Below are 19,838 nucleotides of genomic sequence, written 5' to 3'. Positions count from 1 at the left end.
TCTATAAAAGATTACCCAAACAAGTCACTCAGTAGGAGAGGTACTTCGAATTGTTTTTCCAGCTGTTTTTAGCAATCAAATACAATTCCTTGATGTATTATTAAGGTAAAATGTTACTATATTCACTCTTGTGTGAATACCATACACCAAGCCTGCTGTATTTCTGTAATCAACAAGATAAACATTTACTGAATACCTACTACATACAGGACACTTTTACTCTACATCAGCCCATCAGCAAACTAGCATCTGGCAGGCCAAATGAAGTCCACTTGTGTTTTTTTCTATAGTAAACAAGGTAGTAATGATTTTTACATTTTTTAACTGCTGGGAAAACTGCCCTCAACCACTATTATCAAACACTGAATGGCTCTGGAAATTAGCTTTTGCTGAAGACTTGATAATGTTCCTTAATCAATCCAATCTAAAATAACAAGGCAAACAGCCTTCTTTTTGAAAGTTACACTGCAGGAAAGTCATTTCAACAACTAACCTTGTTTGAGTCAAAAGCAATGTCCACATGCTTTATACACTTCCCATGCTCTCACAAGTCAAAACAACAAAGTCACAATGAGATACCACTTCACGCCCATTAGAATGGCTATAATAAAAAAGGTAGACATTAACAAGTGTTGGTAAAGATACAGAGAAACTGAAAGCCTCATGCATTGCTGGTGGGAATGTAAAATGGTGCCGAGGTGGTAGAAAACAGTTTGGTAGTTCCTCACAAAGTTAAATAGAGTTGCCTTGTGGCCCAGCAATTCTACAAGTAGGTATGTATCAAGAGAAATGAAAACATGTCTGCACAGAAACGTGCACACGAATGTTCATAGGGAAGCATTATTCATAATAAACAAAAGGTAGAAACCACCCAAATTCTCATCAACTGATGAACCGAAAAATAAAATATTGTAAAACCATACGATGGAATATTATTCAGCCACAAAAGGAACAAAGTTACTGATAAATACTAACATTTGGATAAATGTCAAAAACATGCTATGTGAAAGAAGGCCGACACAAAAGACCACATATTGTGTCATTCTGCTCATGCGAAAATCCAGAAAAAGAAAATCCGTAGAAAAAGAAAGTATCGGTTGCCTAAGGCAGGGGGTAGAAATGGGGAGTGACTGAAAATGAGCACAAAGTTTCTTTCTGGGGGGATGGAAATCTTTTAGCTAAGACTGCAGTGAGGGTAACACAACTCTAAATTACATTAATAATAATCAAATTGTACATTTTTTAAAATGCATAACACCAAAAGCATGGCCTACAAAAGAAAAAATTATAAATTGGACCTCACCAAAATTCAAAATTTTTGCACTTCAAAAGACACCATTAAGAAAATGAAAAGACAAGCAATAGACAAGAAGAAAATATCCACGTATCATCCATCTGGCAGGGACTTGTATTTAGAATACATCAACAATTCTTACAACTCAACAATAAAAAGGTAATAAAGATCATAACTCAATTCAAAAGTGGGAAAAACATATGAACAGACACTTCACCAAAGAAGATACACAACTGACTCAGAAGCACATAAAATGATGTTCATCATCATTAGTTGTTAAGGAAATACAAATTATAACCAGATGAATTATCATTTCATACCCATTTAGAATGGCTATAGTAAAAAGGCAGACAATAACAAATGTTGGTGAGGATCTGGAGAAACAAAAACCCTCATTCATTGCTGGGGGAAAAACAAAATAGTGCTGCTGCTTTGGAAAACAGTTTTGCAGCTTCTTAAAAAGTTACACGTAAATTTGCCACATGTTCTAGTAATTCCACCCTTAGGTATCTACCAATAAGAAATGAAAACATATGTCTACAGGGAGACCTGCACACAAATGTTCTTAGCAGCATTAGTCATAATAGCCAACAACTGGAAACAAACTATTAACTAGTAAGTAGACAGACAAAATGTGTCATAGCTATAAAGTAGAATACTGTTTGGCAATAAAAAGCAATGAAGTATCGATACATTCTACAATATGGATGAACCTTAAAACTATTATGCTCAGTGAAAGAAGCCAGGCATGAAAGACCACATATTGTATGATTTTATTTAGATGAAATCTCAAAAAAGGGAAAATTTATAGAGACAGAAAGTAGATCAGTGGTTACCTGGGGCTGGGAGTGGGAATAAGAATTAACTATAAATAAGCATGAGGGCAATCTTATTGGGAGAGTGAAAATGTTCTAAAACAGATTATGGGGATGGCTGCACTACTAAGTAAAGTTACTAAAAATCATTTGATTGTACATTTGAAGTGAGTGAATTTTATTCTATGTAAAAAATATTTCAATAAAGCTGTTGAAAATAGGAAAGGAACAGTAAGGGAAACTGGGTGAAGGGTACACAGGAATTCTGCTCTATCTTTGCAACTTTTCTATAAAACTAAAGCTATGCTGAAATTTAAAAAGTCAAATAAAAGTTAACAAGGGTATGTTTGTCGGTTGATATCAGTATTTGGCAGTACCTATCAATGTGAAGAGACGTTTACAAAGATGAAATAAAAAATCTCATTACGGATCAGCATTAACAGATGAACATTTGACATGATTCTTAAAATGGGGAACATTGACTGTAATCCCCAATTAAACCAAATGTTATCCCCCCAAAAAAGAATTCCATTATTCTTATTAGTAGTCCTGTATTACAAAACAAGTACTCAACTATTATTTTATTTTTGGATTTCATCAATAAACATTTGTTGAAATTTGTTTTCTGTCTTGTTAAATACGTGCCTACAAATTATCCTCAATTTTGCCTTTTGGCCTGCAACACCTAAAATATTTACTATCTGGCCCTTCACATAAAGTTTGCCAAGCCCTTCTCTACACTATAACAGGATACATACAAACATTATCAGTCTCTTTCTTGAGTGTATTCTTATCATTACCTAGTTTTGGCATAACGCCCTCCTGGATATGCCTATAAAGGATAAGCCTTGCATCTCTTCTGCTATGGCACTATTTGGGATTTCCATAAATAGAAACACTATTAGCTTAATATTTCTAGCAAAGCCTCCAGGCCATCATTGTTATCATGACACTAAAGGGCCAACACCATACCACAATATCAAGACTCTCATCGAGTTGTGATGTCACCAGGCCATGGACTCACCGAGGTCAATTAGATATCAAGTGGCTCTTACGGCGTCACACCCTGCCTTTGGCATCACCCTGGCACATCACCTTACTATGGAGGCATATGCCATCACTGCTGTGACAGAATTCTGCCCTGATGCCGCTCCGCCAATATGTCAGAATAATTAACCCCTACTTCTTTCCACTCCTTTGGTGGCGGCAGAGAGGGGGAGGGTAGCCACAGCCATCCGCACAAGCTCAGGAGGTAGTCCTCAGCTCCTACTGTTGTCCCTTCCGCCTGCCACTGCAAGTCACAGGGCCCCCGTGGGACAGGACCTTCAGGCTCCCATAACTCTCTTGCCAGGACCCCGTACCCGTTTCTCGGGGCCGACTCAATGGCCCAACAGTGACCACCCACCCCGGTTCCACACGAAGCCGCTCCCCGTACCTGACTCCATTCTCCAGCTGTCATCCTGGGCCAATTCCACCGGCCACTTGACTACGGCGGCCGCAAGGACCCTGGGACTTGTAGTTCCGCACTGCTAGGGGCAGAGCCGGCGACCGCCGCAAAGGCGCCTCCCTTCCCGGAATTGCCCTCGAACTGCAACTCCCAGAGGCGCCCCGCGGTGGGAAAGGGGCAAAGGCACGAGAAAGATCAGTGATTGGTGGAACTCTGTCGGCTCTTTTGATTGGCAGTCAAGGCTGGGGACGTGAGGCGGTCGTTGGTCCGGTGTTGCACGGAGATCCTGGAAAGGCGAAATGGAGGGGTGTGTATCTAACCTAATGGTCTGCAACCTGGCCTACAGCGGGAAGCTGGAGGAGTTGAAGGAGAGGATCCTTTCTGATAAATCCCTGGCTACTAGAACGGACCAGGTAAAGGAGTTCTGGGGCCTCTCCGCAGGCTGCCGTGTCGACCAGGCCCAACGTGGCCGCCTGGCCTGGCCCAGACGGAGGCCGGTTCCGTGAGGGCCAGATCCCCGCCCCCACCGCCCCATCCTTCCCCGGGGTCACCTCAGGACTCGGGATCGGGCGGTAGGAGCTAGCCCCGCAAACCTCTAATATTTGGGGGAAGAGGAGGCCCATACTAAGCACGCTAAATTTTGGATATTTCTAGAACGTTTACCGCGTTTCTCAGAAATGCCTACTCTTTGAGATACCCGTGAGGAGGAGATGGAAAGCTTTTTTTTTTTTTTAATGTGTTTGTTTACTTTTTCTAGTAAATGTATACAATGAAACATATGTAACCGAAAGCCAATTCTCTGGAGGGCAGTTTAGTAGGAGCTGGGGATAAGGTCGAGTGGAAGAAGCACACGTTGTTAAAGTAACCCTGGATCATGCGTCCGGTAGCATTGTCCTACGAATACTCAGGAGAGAAGTTTACGTGGGGCTTTCAGAACATAGAATGGCAGGACCTGATTCAGTCTCCCTCAGAAGAGTGAATGTTGTAATTGGAAAGGTTTTGCAAAGGAGAGAAGGTTGGTTAAACTTGAAGGGTGAGTGAGATTTTCTTAGAGGGTGAAGGGGCATTCTTAGACGGAGGCAGAACAAAAGTGAATGGACTTTGGAAAATCTGCTCTTCGGCTCAAGGGACTCCCATGCTTTCACCCTGCGTTTCTAGAGAGATTCACTGTGACCTCAACAAGCCAACAAATATTTATAGATTGCATTCTACATGACAGGCACCCTGCTAAGCACTAGTCAGACAGCATCATATACTTGTGAATCCCCATTTTGTGTCTTTGAGAAGAGTAGAAGTCAGGAGACTTTACTCTGGAACTTTCCTTTATTGCTTAACCTGAAAATGGCCTTATCTTTATTTAGTTTATTTTCATTATGATCTGATCGTTTTTAATACTTTTAATTTAACTTAATAATGTCAAATGAAGTTTTAATAATCTATTCATCAAGTCAATGGCATAAAAAAGAGGGAAGCTATTCAAGATCAAGAGACTTAAGAACCAACAATCCTATGCAAATTATGGGCCTTGTAAGGAGCCTCATGGAAGCAAAGCAACTGTTAAAAAAACATTTGGGGGACTACTGGGGAAATCTGAATACAGACAGCTTTAGATGTTATAAAGGAGTTAGTGTTAATTTTTATTGGTGTAATAATGGTCTCATAGCTATTTTAGACAGCATCCTTCTTTAGATACTGAAATGTTTAGGGATGAAAAGTCATAATATTTAGGATTTGTTTTTTTTTTAAATGTCATGGAGGAAACTAAGTGAGGCAAATATGACAAAATACTAAATCTAGGTGATAAACATATGGGTTTCTATTATATTCCCTCTATTTTTATGTGTTTGAAATTATTTTATAATAAAGTTTGAAATACCACATTCTTTTCCATAGAGCTAAGAAATACAGCTGTCACTGCAAAAAGGAAATTCCCTTTGAGAGAAATGACTAACTCCTAGCTTATTATTTTTTAAAAGCAACGTTGCTGTCTAATTTTGTGGGTAGCATGATTTTTAAATGATTATGTGGATAATCTCAACTAGTTGTATAGACATTTCTTTCCCATAAGATTCATTTGTTCTTGGGGGGCCTGAGTGGCTCAGTTGGTTAAGCGTCTGAGTTCAGCTCAGGTCATGATCTCACAGCTTGCGAGTTCACCCCTGCATCGGGCTCTGTGATGACAGCTCAGAGCCTAGAGCCTGCTTCAGATTTTGTGTCTCCCTCTCTCTCTGCCCCTCCCCTGCTCTCATGCTCTCTCTCTGTCAAAAAAATAAATAAACATTAAAAAAAATTTTTTTAAGATTTGTTTTTTTTTTACCAGAGTATCTATAAATTTTGTGTCAGACAGGGGTTTGTGTTCCAGCTTCACCATTTAATAGCTATGTGACCTTGGACGAATTGTTTACCCTGAGGATTCTTAGTTTCCTCATCTGTAAAATGGGGCTCATGTCCACTGTACAGGATCATGGAGATTAAATGAGATGATGCTTGCAAAACTCCTAGTGCAGTGCCTGGTATAAAAGAACATAAATAATATAACAGTAAATAGCCAAAGCTTTTTTTTCTGCCAAGGCTTGAAATCAGTTTCTTGCTCTGCCATTTTCATGGCTGTATTCTGCACAGAATTACACCTGTCAGTGGATTCTCCTCCATGTTACTAAAACCTTGGTGTCTCTTACAGCAATAAGTAATATAGTTTAAGGACCTGAGGGTCCAGGGCTCTCTACTTCTTGTTTCCAAACTGTAGGTTTGCTGGCCTCAATATTAATTTTTTATGCTTTCTTACCTTCTATTTCATCTCAAGAATGTTGATCTTCTCACTTCTCTGTTTCCCGTGCAGGACAGCAGAACCGCATTGCACTGGGCCTGCTCAGCCGGACATACCGAAATTGTTGAATTCTTGCTGCAACTTGGAGTGCCTGTGAATGATAAAGATGATGTGAGGACCAGGCAGAGTTGATAAATGCTCAAGTTATCTGTAGCCTCTAGTCTAGTGTTCACTGAAAACTGAGTATTAAGCTCACAAACAAAATTGAAACCTTTATGACTAGGCAGTCACAGCAAGGGGCCCTGGTGACCAGGCACAGGACTAGAGGTTGCCTTATTTTAGAATGTTCATTCTGCCATTCAAACCCTGGAGGTTAAGGTTAACACGCAGATTAAGGCTATAATACTACAAATCCTTTTTATTATGTTGGGAAGTTGTGGGGGGGTTTTTTTGGGTTTTTTTTGTTTTTATTTTGTTTTGTTTTTGGTGAATACGACCTGAATACTTAGGGCTTGGATATCCTTTTGTTGTTATAGAGAGATTTATTGTAATGACATTGGCTCTATTAAGATAAAACTTGTGAAGAGTAAGGATGGAATTTTTTGTAGGCAAAGATTCCTCTTCAAGGATACTCACTGAAATAATACTTATAATAGCCAAGAAATAAAAACAATTTAATGCAGGAATGGTTGAGTACAGTATGAATATCTCTACAATAAAATAATATGCAAGCAATAAACATAAGAATCCAAAGAATAACATGCAAAAGTCTCACAACAAAACGATAAGTGGACATTGTGGGAAATGCAAACTCACAGAACTTTATATCCTGCCATCCCAATTTGAGAACACATTATATATATATATATAATTATTTCTGTGTTAGGGGATTATGGGTGGTTTTTTTCCCCTCTTGTATGCATCTACTGTCCACATTCTCTGCAGTGCTTAATGAGGGAAAAAGAATGTTATTTTCTTAAACCGTTCACACACAGCTTTGTGTAAACCTTACCTGCATGCTAGTATTAATCCCTGTGCATTTCCTCTATCACCCTCCCCCCCCCCCCCCCCCCCCCGTTTTTGTGCTGCCTACCTCTTTCACAGGCAGGTTGGTCTCCACTTCATATTGCTGCGTCTGCTGGCCGGGATGAGATCGTAAAAGCTCTTCTGGGTAAAGGTGCCCAGGTGAATGCAGTCAACCAAAATGGCTGTACTCCCCTACATTATGCAGCTTCCAAAAACAGACATGAGGTAGGGTTCCATTCCTTGGCTGCCGTTTTTGAGTTCTGAAGCTGTCTATGGCCACAAACCGATGCCTGCGTTGTTTTCTCCTCCATTGGTCCAGATTGCTGTCATGTTACTGGAAGGCGGGGCTAATCCAGATGCGAAGGACCATTATGAGGCTACAGCAATGCACCGGGCGGCAGCCAAGGGTAACTTGAAGATGATTCATATCCTTCTGTACTACAAAGCATCCACAAATATCCAAGACACTGAGGGTAACACTCCTCTGTAAGTGACAAGTAGCAGTCATTTGTATTCTCCTTGACATTAGCCTTCTTGCACTAATTACACATCGTTTTCTTTTTTTATTCTGCTTGGAAATGTAATACATGTGTATGACCAAAAAAAAAGTTGAAAGTACACAGATGTGTGAAGATGAAAATTAAAATTCCCTATGTCATTTTTTATATATTTCCTCCCATTCTTTTGTACACAAATGTGCATATTTAAAAAAATTTGTTTGCAAAATTAGGATAATGCTATGTACGTAATTATATCTTGTTTTTTTAACCTAGTATATCATGAGCATTTCCAATGTTGCTATTTTTAAAATGTTTTTGAATGGTCATATGCAGTTCCATTTTATGGATGTGCCAAAATTTAATCACTCCTCTTCCTGCACATTTAAGCTTTTTTGGGTTTTCCACGAGTATAAATAATGCCACGTTGACCAAGTTCATACAAAAATCTCTGGCCCTCTTGCTTATAATTATCTTAGTATAGACTCTTAGAAGTAGGATTGCTGAGTCAACAAATACACACATTTTAAGAGTATTGCTAGGTATTACCAGGTTGCTTCCAGAGGAATTGTATCATTATACCCTTCCAGCAACAGTTTGAGGGTGCCTATTGCCCCCTCACCAACACTAGAACTATTCTTTTGTTCTATCAGACATGTTGCCTCGTAGTTATCACTTATATTTTTTCATTTTCAGGGAGGTTAAACGTTTTTTAATGCCTTCAACTAATTAGATTTCTTCTCTAACTTGTACCTTTTTGGGTTCCTTTCTCTGTTTGCTTTTGGGGGATTAAATTATTTTTAGTGATTTTTTTAAGCTCCCTTGATTGACATACTAAAAATGTTAACCTGCTGTGTTACTTGAAACTGTTTTTTTCCCAGTTTGTCCATGTTAATTATTGTTTTAAAGAACAGAAGTTTTTCAACTTCCAAGCAGTCAAACCTAGTCATCTTCCCTCAGGAATAGAAAGTCCTTTCTCACCCTGAAGTTAGTTAAATACTTACCTATATTTTATTATAGGCTTTTTTTTTTTAACATTGCATTGGTTTTGGTTGACAGTTACTGTCAAATCCATCTGGAATTGATTTACATGTGTGACCTGAGGCCGTCCTCTGCCTTGGTATTTTTTTCTGCATTACTTGGCTACTTTTCTTCCTTATTGGGTGGTGACTTTTTTGAACCAGAAATTCTATGAATCTCCTTTTTAGTCTAAAGTGAGATTCAGTTCTTTTAAGTACCGTTTTCTTAACTCTTAGTTTTTTTAAAAGTTTTTAAAATGTTTATTTTTGAGAGAGCAGGGGAGGGGCAGGGTGGGGGGGGAACACAGAAGATCTGAAGCAGGCTCCTTGCTGACAGCACACAGCCCGATGCTGGGCTGGAACTCATGAACAGTGAAATTATGGCCTGAGCCAAAATCAGACGTTTAACCGACTGAGCCACCTAGGCACCACTTCACTCTCAGTTTTAAAAGTCTTTTCTCAGGGCACCTGGGTGGCTCAGTCAGTTAAGTGTCCAATTCTTGCTTTCAACTCAGGTCATGATCTCACGATTCATGGGTTCGAGCCCCACATGGGGCTCTGTGCTGATGGTGCAGAGCCTGCTTGGGATTCGGTCTTCCTCTCTATCTCTCTCTCTCAAACTAAATAAATAACATTTAAAAAATAAATACATAAATAAAAATCTTTTCTTTAGTCCTGAGTGACTCTGTTTAGAAAGACTTACAATTTCTAGCTCTTTTCTCCATAACAAGGAGGAACCTGAAGAGTCAGGCAGGAAAGGGTCCTGGGAAGAGGCTAGGATTGAGGGATATCTGGAGACTGTTTACTCAATTCAAGCTTAGCCACTTAACCAACTATATCAAATACTTACATTAGGTAACTTGGAGAAGTAAATTAACCTTCCTGAGTCTTACTTTCCTCATCTGTAATATGAGAAGAATAATTCCTTCCCCACTACATTGTTTTGAGGCTTAAATAAAATAACATGAGATGTGCCTAACACCCTGCCTGATAAACTGTAAGTGCCTGCCAAAGTTTTCCCCTCAGTTACTGCTCAGCTGTGTCATCACAGGCAAGGACTCTAACTTCTGTCACAGTTTCAACTGTAAAATGGTGATAATAGTACTGTGCTGACTTACAAGGTGGATATAAGGATCAAATGAGGTAAAATCTTTTAAATGGTTCTTTGAAAAATTTAAACCACACAACTTGCTATTAGCCTGTTATACAGATTGGGGCTTTTCTAAACTCTAGCCCTGAATTATTGTGTGCATTCGGTGTAAACCACCCTAATCTCAGGGGCGCCTGTGTGGCTCAGTCAGTTAAGCGTCCGACTTCGGCTCAGGTCATGATCTCGTGAGTCTGTGGGTTCGAGCCCCACATGGGGCTCTGTGCTGACAGCTTGGAGCCTGCTTCAGATTCTGTGTCTCCCTCTGTCTCGGTACCTCCCCCGCTTGTGCTCGCTCTCTGTCTCTGAAAGATGAATAAAACTTAAAAAACATTAAAAAACTAAATAAAAATTTAAAAATTAGAAAATTAAAAAACACCCTAATCTCCATAAAACATGGAAGTTGCTCTTAGGCTGGCATTTCGATCCCTTCTTGTTCTGTAATGTGTCCAGAATTATGATTTATGATCGGGTATTACAAGGCCGTTCCACTGAATTTTAATTTACGAGCAGTCCTTCCCAGGCAAATTGATTTTCCCTTCCTGATTAAATACCCTGGTACTACACTCCCTAATAATGTGCAGTTCAGACCATGTATCAGGAAATCCTCATCGTTACATGGAGTTGGTAGGGAGTAATCAGTCTTTGTGGTCTTCAATTTCAGACACTTAGCCTGTGACGAAGAGAGAGTGGAAGAAGCAAAACTGCTGGTGTCCCAAGGAGCAAGTATTTACATTGAGAATAAAGAAGAAAAGACACCACTGCAAGTGGCCAAAGGTGGCCTGGGTTTAATACTCAAGAGGATGGTGGAAAGTTAAGCAGCTCAGATTCATTCTTCCTGTGTGCGTCTTGTGCTTGTCCCCAGTGCCCTGGAAGCTAATGTACTCGTGCCCAGGGCACCATCTGAAGATGATGGAGGTCTTCTCTCATCTTCAGTGTCCTATAAATCTGTCGAGTATCGTTCCTGCTGAGGTGTTTGGTCCAAGCTTGCAACTTGCTTTCCAGGCATAGATTAATTGTTGAGATTGTTTTACTCTTGTTGTGTATGATTCTGTACTGAATCTTGGTTAATTTTGAGTAAGCGATTCTGTGGCTGTTGTGAGTCTTTGGCACCCTCCCGCATACCCTCGAGTCCCCTCTGAGGCAGAACAACCCCAGTAGCACCAGGCCATTTGTCCCACCACAAGTTCCTAGGGAGGTTTTCGAATGTTCCCCCTGTCTGGTCAAAACACATCCTGACTTGTCTCTCAAGCTCACTCAGAAGCCTATACCAAATATTTGTTTTTCTCAACAGTACACTGCAACTTTATTTTTGTTACAGGAGGAATACATATATATTTTAAAGGACCAAATTTTCCATTGGAGGGCATGCTACCCAAGTTCGGAATTCATAAACACTAAAATATAATGAAAAATAACAGCCTGTGTACCCATGCATCTTTTTAATAAGCCCTTTTCTTCCAAAATAAAATGTGTTGTTTTTAAAAAGAGAGTTTCAAAGTACCTATATTAAGTCACCGTCCTGTACTGCAAAGAAATGTCAAGCTTGTTACATGTAACAAAAATGAGTTCTGATTTGTATTTCAAAAACCAAAAATAAAATGTTGTTAGAATCTTCCAGTTTTTCTTTCAAATCTGTTAGAAACTCATGCAAGCCTTAAAATCCTTCATAAAGACATTTCTCGCTTTTGCTGACTCCAAAGTCCATAAAATTCGTGAAGCTTGAACTGCCACTAAAAATCTTTAAAAATACTCATCTTCTGAATTGCTAATTAAATGTGGAGCAAAAGTAAGTGGAACCTTGAGTTCAATTTAGGGAAACAACTCAAATGGTTACCAGTCGTAAACTCTAATGGACTCCCAAGTGGCTCTTCAAATTATTTTTTTAATTTAAATCTTATGCTACAAATATTGCTTAAAGTAAGTGATCCAGGTGAGCCCACAAACTTGGATTAATTTGGGGTCAGAGACTTAACAACCCAGTAGCTAAAATGAGTTTTGTAAACGTGAACCATGTCGTTGATAGGCAAAACTTTTACATAAATATTGTGAGCGCTGATCTTTACAAATATTAATCAGGGAGGCATCTTCTTAAGGAATTAAACTTCTGTTTATTGAATGCCAGGGTTAAAAATGATGACAGGGGAAATCATTTCTTTCCAATCCTTTTTAGCATGATCAGAGAGTTAAGCTGTGTCTAATTGGGCCTGTTGGGTCTGAAGGCGTTTACTCTTCGTAAACGCTGACTTTATTAGTCTGAGGTAATAGGCTTTGTGGGTGTGAAAGAAAACTGATCTTTGATCTTTAATAAGAAACAGATGGAACCAAGCCTCAGTTAAGTTGTGGGCTATTGGCATTTTCAGTGAAGTGGTTTGTTAACAATAAATCACTGATTTGTATAAACTAAGGATGTCAGGGGCACTGGATATTGATCAGATTGTTATCTGTTCATAAAGGAAACCCAATAGAGATGAAGCTGATTTAATGTCAGCAGGTTTTATAGTCACTTCCAAATGAACTGAAGAAAAAGAATTTTAATTGCAAAGCTTAACTGGAAAGAAGTTGAAAGATGTGAGTAAATAGGAACAGTGGAAAAAATTCTAAGTACCTTGGACGGAACCCGCAATTTGAGTTTTATGATATTCAGGGTAAATCAGCATTTTACTTCATAATTTTAGACACAGCAATGTAACTGTATGACCCCCATGTTTTGATTTCCCAGTTTCTTAACTATACCGACTACAATGAATTCATTACATGGCTGTGCCTGCTGCTTTCTGTTTCTGTGTCCTATTAACACTATAGAGCCCCCAGATCAATCTGTGAGCAAATCTGATACAGAGTGGGGGCTCCTTGTTTTGGGTTCTATGGCTCCAGGCTCACAGTTCTACTCCAGAAATTTGTATGTGCATTTTTCTGCGAAAAGGGCTCTGTAGCTTTCATCAGATCCTCGAAGGGATCTGTGACTCGCCAAAAGGTTAAGAGTACCCAGTCAAGAGAAAAAAAATACTGAGTCAGTTTTCAGGGGATGTGGTTTCTACAACAGTATAGTTCTCCCACATTATATAGTTTATAAATATTTATAATCCCTTCTCCACTGCAGCCTGTAAGAAAGCAAAAATCATCTCCACTGTATAGTTGAGAAGATACCCAGAGCTAGAGGAATCTAGCTTTCCTCGATCCTGGTCCATTTTCTTTTGACCTCTATTCAAAAAATGGACCAAATGGAAAGTACTATGACATTTTGATAACCTGTTAGTTGTAACACCTCCCCCCTGCTCCCCCGCCCCCGTGCTTTGCTTTTAGTTATGTTGGTGGTTTGTTTTTGGTTTCCTGGAACCCTAACATTAACATCTCTAATTCTTTGTTTTGCCTTGTTTTGAAACCAAAGCTCCGAAGACAAGATTATTGACTACTGATTGATTTAAACCTTTCATAAGACCCTCTAACTTGGTTTCCCGCACATAGACATTGTGAAATGATCTTTTCATTACTAAAACTTACGGTTTGGGGACGCCTGGGTGGCTCAGTCATTTAGGCGTCTGACTTCCGCTCAGGTCATGATCTCACGAACCGTGAGAAGTCGGAGGCTTAACCGACTGAACCACCCAGGCGTCCCAGAATGATCCAGCTTTTTAAAACTACATTTACCCCTTCCTGCCTCCCCAACTAAGAAGGTAATTCTGTATTATCTCCCACCTCTACCCCATAATAGGCCATCACAATAACACACATGGTGTGTGTTATTACCCTCAGAGATGCTGCAGTTGAAAAAGGTCAAGTGCTATTACCTCAAAACTCCCTTCTAGCTCTTCCACCTTTCCTTACTGAAAGTTCATCACACTTGAGTTACACAGCGGCCAGTGTAAGAGCTGCAAATATTGGGGCGCCTTGGTGGCTCATTAGGTTAAACGTCTGACTTCAGCTCAGGTCATGATCTCGTGGTTCATGAATTGGAGCCCCGGGTCGGGCTCTGTGATGTCGCAGAGCCTGGAGCCTGCTTCAGATTCTGTGTCTCCCTCTCTCTCTGCCCCTCCCCTGCTTGCTTTCTCTCAAAATAAACATTTAAAAATTTTTTAAAAAGAGCTGCAAATATTAACTTCTCAGCATACAATATTGGGGGTAAATTTCACCTGGTACTCTGAAGGACATTGAAGATATCCATATACATGATTTCTTAGCCATTTGGGCAAGAATTACTATGTTTTAGTCCCTTTTTCATAGACCACTGTGATTTGGAGGCCCTCCCCAGTGCAGCACCAAAGCCCAGGCTTCCTTGCCTGCAGTCAGCACACTACTGTTGATCACATGCAGGATTTGTCATAGCCAAGCTGTAACTCCTCAGGGACAAGAGCTTGCTCTGCTTCTGCTCACCGTTGTATCACCTGTCACCGTATCTGGTTCATAGTAGCCATTCAATAAATATCCAGTAGATGACTGAATAAACATGAATTCGAGGAGAATAAGGGCCTATAACCAAAAAGCTTTTCTGTTGACTTGAGCGTATCCTAGTTGCTAAATACAGAAACAGAGAAGTCCCCGGAAGTCTTTTTGGGTAGTGCAAAGCTAATGATTATGAAACCCAAGGCTGTTTTGGGATTTGATTGGGACCACCCACTTAAATTTTAACGACCTACAGCAAAATAAATCTGGTAGTACCCTCTCTGAGAATCAGGCTGACATGTAATCAGAATGTTTGGGTAATGATCTATTCCATTACTTATTTTCTGATTCACTTTTGTTCTGTTCCCTTATTGGAAAGCTCTTCAACATGAGCCCATTTTCCTGCCCAAGTAAAATTTAGTGAAAATTTTGTTGTGATTTAATATTTTATAGGGTCTCAGGACTGATCACAAACAAATACATGGTGTGTTATGGAAATGCTAATAGGAGATTAAGGACACTGAAATGAAAGTTGCACTTATCCAGAGTGGCCTTGTGCATAGGTAGCGTAGATGGTTAATCCATATGGTTTAATGTGAGAAGAGCTGAGAAGGGTCCTTTTCCCGGAAATCTCTCCCCTCTGGATTGTTCCAGTGCGTGAAATTCCACCATTTACACTCTTTTCCCACCATTTAGACTCTTTTTTTAAGCTTATTTATTTATTTTGAGAGACACAGAGACAGAGCAGTGGGGAGGGGCAGAGAGAGAGGGGGAGAGAGAGAATCCCAAGCAGGCTCCACGCTACCAGTGCAGAGCCTGATGTGGGGCTCAAACCCATGAAACCACGAGATCATGACCTGAGCTGAAACCAAGAATCCAACACTCAACCGAGCCACCCAAGAGCCCCCACCATTTAGACTCTTTGGATTAAGTAATTATCTGTATTCAATAATCTCCTTCTAAAAGGTAAATACTCAAAAGAGAGCTAACTCATCAATCCAAGTGACATCACTGGGTGATAAAAGATCATGTTCACTAGACAAGAACAGGTCACAGAACAAACAGCTGCTTTTTTTTTTTAAAATGGTGTCAAGGGTAGAGGTAGGTCCTGAGCAATGAATTCTGCCTGAGGGATGCAAAACTGAGTGGGTCACTGAGCTAGTAGTTGCATGAGAGTCCTGGGTGTTTGGAAAATAAGACACCAGATGGCTAGGAAGGGTACTGAAAGGAGAGATCCAAAGATACCACTTCAAATTAACCTCACCTACATCCCAACTTTGCCCAGCTAAGGTTTCTGCATGGACAACATGCAGTCTCTATATTTTTTTTAAGTTTATTTATTTTGAGAGAGAGAGAGAGAGAGAGAGAGGACATGAGCAGGGGAAGGGCAGAGAGAGAGAGAAACCCAAGCAGGCTTCGCACCATCAGCACAGGGCGAGACGTGGGGCTCAAACTCACAAACCATGAGATCATGACCTGAGCCGAAATCAAGAGTCAGAAGCTTAACTGAGCTACCCAGGCACCCCTGTACTCTATATTTTTAAATCCAGTCTTTCCCCTGCATTCTTGTTGATTTCAACTCAGCTTCCAGGCTATGGAGATCATTTTGAGTCACACAGCATCATAACCATTCCCCCCACAGGAGGAAGGCATCCACAGATTTATTAAGTGTGCCTTTTGTGTTTTTATCTAAGTTACTAGCTCTTAATCTTGGATCCAGGAAGTCTTAATTCATCTAAAACTGTACATGACACTTCGTGTATATGTTTTTCTATGGAGAGGGGTCCAGAATTTTCAGCAGATTGTTGAGGTGATCCGTGACCTCAAAAAAAGTTGAAAACCACTGATCCAACTATTCACCAGTATTTTGAACAGAACAGTGCTATTAAGGAAAGAGCTCTAAAAGGCCACCAAGAGTGACTTCTTTCCTGCTCAGCACTGATCCATCAGAAATTTGGGGGTGTAGTAATTATTACGTATTAGTCTTTTTTCTTCTGATTTGCCTCTATTATAAAAGTGGAAGAGATAGGTGAGTTACAGCTACCTTGGTGTTCTGGTCATTGAGATTTTTACACACAGCTGGTGTTTTAGTTTTTAATCTTTAAATATTAGATCATTCTTAAAACCTTCATTATTTTGCTTCCTGGACCCATCAGATACTGTATACCATAATATTATATTTAATACAAATGGAATTATATATATTTTTAAGTTTATTTTAATTTATTTTGAGAGAGAGCACACGGAAGGGGCAGAGAGAGAGGAAAAGAGAGAGAATCCCAGGCAGGCTCCGTGCTGTCAGCACAGAGCCTGATGTGGGACTCAAACCCACTGACTGTGAGGTCATGACCGAGCTGAAGTCAGATGCTTAACTGACTGAGCCACACAGGCACCCCTTTTAAAAACATTTTTTTAATGTTATTTATTTTTGAGAGAGCAAGAGTGCACATGCGAGTGGGGGTAGCTGAAAATTGACACATTAAAGAAAACACCTAAGTAAAAGCTGTTATTTCTCTCCATGGCTCTGGACATGTGTAATGTTAATTTTAAGTTCAACCTACCCTAAAACAAAAGACTCTACATGAATTAATGTACAAGTATGATCTCTACATAAAGGGCTTCACAGGGGCACCTGGGTGGCTCAGTTGGTTAAGCCTCCAAATTTGGCTCAGGTCATGATCTCACGGTTCCTGGGTTCAAGCCCTGTGTTGAGTTCCATGCTGACAGCTCAGGGCCTGGAGACTGTTTCAGATTCTGTGTCCCCCTCTCTATTAGCCCCTTCCCCGCTCATGCTCTCTCTCTGTCTCAAAAATAAATAAACATTAAAGAAAATTTTTTAAGTAAAGGGCTTCACAGCTTAAGAAAATTCTCTACATGAAAATCTGGATGTGGTAAGTTAGAGATTCATTACTTCATTTAAAAACGATTCACCTTGGAAAGAAGTCAGATACAAAAAAAGTACATACTGTATGATCCAATTTGTACAAAGGTCAAGAAAAGGCAAAGCTAATCTCTAATGATCGAAAGCAAATCAGTGGTTGCCTAGGTCCAGTGTGATAGGGGGATTGCACAAAATCGTATAGGAAGCATTTTGGACTGATGGAAATGCACTATTTATTATTACTTTTGTTATTTATTTTTGAGAGAGAGAGTGCTGTGAGCAGGGGAGGGGCAGAGAGAGGGAGACACAGAATCTGAAGCAGACTCCAGGCTCCGAGCTGTCAGCACAGAGCCCGATGCGGGGCCCGAACTCACAAAAGGTGAGATCATGACCTGAGCTGAAGTCGGACACCTAACCAACTAAGCCACCCAGATGCCCCTGGAAATTCCCTATTTAAATTGTGGTTTCATGGGTGTATCTACATCTGTCAAAACTCATCAAATTATACACTGGAAATAGGTGTGGTTTATTGTATGTAAAGTATATGTCAATAATGTTAATAAAACATTCACCTGAGGAGCATTAAAGTAAGATTTTATTAGTATTATTTATTGAACTTCAAAATAAGATAGAAACTCTGATTACAGATGAAAAAGTCTACCTATAAATTTCTTCAAGGTAGGACGTGGGTAAAATATGATCAATGGAAAAGACATTTTAACAGGTGGAGAAGAGGTGACATCAATGCACTTTAGTTAATATTTAGCATTTATACAAGAATAGTATCTATTCACGTGGAATATCCCAAAAGCAAAACAGATCAAATAATTAGTTTAGATTATCTAAAATAGATCTTAGGTGTTCATTTAAAACAGTTTCCCATTTCTGGCCCTTCCAAAGTAGATAGCATCGGACACAGTAGTAACATAATATCTCATTAAAAGTGAAATTGTACATCCCCTATGATGTGTATTCACCAAAGGAAAATACTATTTGGAATTGTCTACTACCTGGAATGTATTACCTGTACATTATTTTCAATTTAAAATTTAGGTTATTTTAAAATGTTGCTATGCTCAAGATATTGTATAGCAGGGTGGGTCCTTGGGAAATCTAATGTGATAAATGAAACACTGATTTCAAGACCTAGTTTTAAATGCTATGTACCAATTAAGATGTACCCTTTACTTATTCTCCTCCGGAATTTTTGAGGATTGTTTTTTCTAATCTATGACAGAATGCTGGTAAACTCTTGTCTTTGGGGCCAATGTGAAATGTGAAAATGAATAGGGAAGCCTGGACGGCTGATCATAGAAATAATATGGACCCCAGTTAATGCCACCTTGTCATGTGTGCATGTGGAATGTAACAAAGTGTAGCTAAAAATAGAGAAATACGGTTTTCTGAAATACAAAGTAGATGTTGCTACAAAACACTTTCAACTGAATTAGAAATCACATGCCTTATCCTTAGTTATGCTTACATGTTAGTAAAATGATAAGTAATGCAGGAACCCTTGTGCTTATTTAGTAGTTATCTTGACCTGTTTATTTAGGATTGATGGTGGGAGCACCTTGTTAGAAGAGGGTTGGTTAGAATGGAGGGAGGTGGTGGGAGATTGGTTATGTCAGCTGAATTCCAAATCCCAATTATGGGTTCCTTAGTGATGAACACTACTTAGGCTACCGGCCTATGGCTTATTCGCTCCCTTTTCCTTGCCATTCAAGGGCTGGATGCCAATTCCAGGCTCAGGCTCAGGCTCAGGCTCAGGCTCCAGCTCCTGCTCCTGCTCTATCTCAACCTCAGGCACCAGAACAGGCTCAGGACCCGAGGCAGGCTGTGGAGCAGGCTCCTGGACAGGCTCAGGCTCGGGGTTAGGCTCACAATCTGGTCCCAGGATGGTATCAGGTTCATTCTCATGGATGGAAGGTGGCAGAGGCGCTTCTAGGTGGGTAACGTCTTCAGCTGGTATGACCTCGCACTCTGTACTTTGTTTTATCTTTGCCATTGGTCTGCAGGAAGAAGGCCCAAGGAAGAAGGAGTTAGGGTATGCCATTTCACATGGAACCACAGATTGTGTCGCTTCGGTGACCATGGGTTCCAATCTGTTCAAGACCTCTGTGATTTCTAATATTCTGACTCATTGTCAGACCACGAGTTCATTTTGTCTCCTGACCAGAAAGGATAGATCTCAACAATATAAAGAGAGTTCAAGAGAGAAAAGCCAGTATTCAAAAGGTAGGAAAAGTAATGTCAGGACGAAAGGGTCTAAATAATGTGTTTGAGGGCCAAATCCATGGCTCTGAGCCACCGCTAGCTCTCACTCTATCTAGCACAATACATACATAGTTGTGCACAATACAATACATAGTTGTGGAAGCATAGAAATGGAGAGAGAAACAAAGGAACGAGTGTGATACACATTCAAGAAGAAATAGCAGAGTGGTCAAGAGAGTGGGCTGTGGGCAGAGCCACATGCCGATTTCCATGGGCCACAGGCACTCTTGCCTTCATGGTCCTCTTGTTCCAGGAAAAATGTGAAAAATTATTTTTTTATGACCA

The 19,838-nt window shown here is 40.1% G+C and overlaps 3 protein-coding genes across 4 annotated transcripts in view; 1 reads left to right on the top strand and 2 right to left on the bottom strand.

Annotated features, from left to right (window-relative positions):
* ATG4A (autophagy related 4A cysteine peptidase) overlaps positions 1 to 3,647 on the bottom strand; it is a 57,386-nt gene extending 53,739 nt beyond the window's left edge. Inside the window, exon 1 of the mRNA XM_043570635.1 lies at positions 3,545 to 3,647. Within this exon, the coding sequence (XP_043426570.1) occupies positions 3,545 to 3,554 (10 nt within the window). The 5' untranslated portion in view covers positions 3,555 to 3,647. The remainder of the gene's footprint in view (positions 1 to 3,544) is intronic.
* Positions 3,648 to 3,779: 132 nt separating this feature from the next.
* On the top strand, positions 3,780 to 11,632 carry PSMD10 (proteasome 26S subunit, non-ATPase 10). 2 transcript variants are annotated; one of them, XM_043570636.1, is made up of 5 exons: positions 3,780 to 3,969; positions 6,396 to 6,494; positions 7,428 to 7,574; positions 7,669 to 7,835; positions 10,677 to 11,632. In XM_043570636.1, the coding sequence occupies exons 1-5, from the start codon at positions 3,856 to 3,858 to the stop codon at positions 10,828 to 10,830; spliced, it is 681 nt and encodes a 226-aa protein (XP_043426571.1). In that variant the 5' UTR covers positions 3,780 to 3,855; the 3' UTR covers positions 10,831 to 11,632. The 2 variants fall into 2 exon arrangements, with proteins under 2 accessions (XP_043426571.1, XP_043426572.1); XM_043570637.1 differs by having other exon boundaries at positions 3,796 to 3,969; positions 7,669 to 7,756.
* Positions 11,633 to 18,338: 6,706 nt separating this feature from the next.
* Positions 18,339 to 19,838, bottom strand: part of VSIG1 (V-set and immunoglobulin domain containing 1) — a 37,328-nt gene continuing 35,828 nt past the window's right edge. The window contains exon 7 of the mRNA XM_043570256.1: positions 18,339 to 19,288. Coding sequence (XP_043426191.1) covers positions 18,967 to 19,288 — 322 coding nt within the window. The 3' untranslated portion in view covers positions 18,339 to 18,966. The remainder of the gene's footprint in view (positions 19,289 to 19,838) is intronic.

This window comes from Prionailurus bengalensis, chromosome X (assembly GCF_016509475.1).
Source record: "Prionailurus bengalensis isolate Pbe53 chromosome X, Fcat_Pben_1.1_paternal_pri, whole genome shotgun sequence".
NCBI classification, from domain to species: domain Eukaryota; kingdom Metazoa; phylum Chordata; class Mammalia; order Carnivora; family Felidae; genus Prionailurus; species Prionailurus bengalensis.
This window is presented reverse-complemented; position numbering and strand designations above follow the sequence as displayed.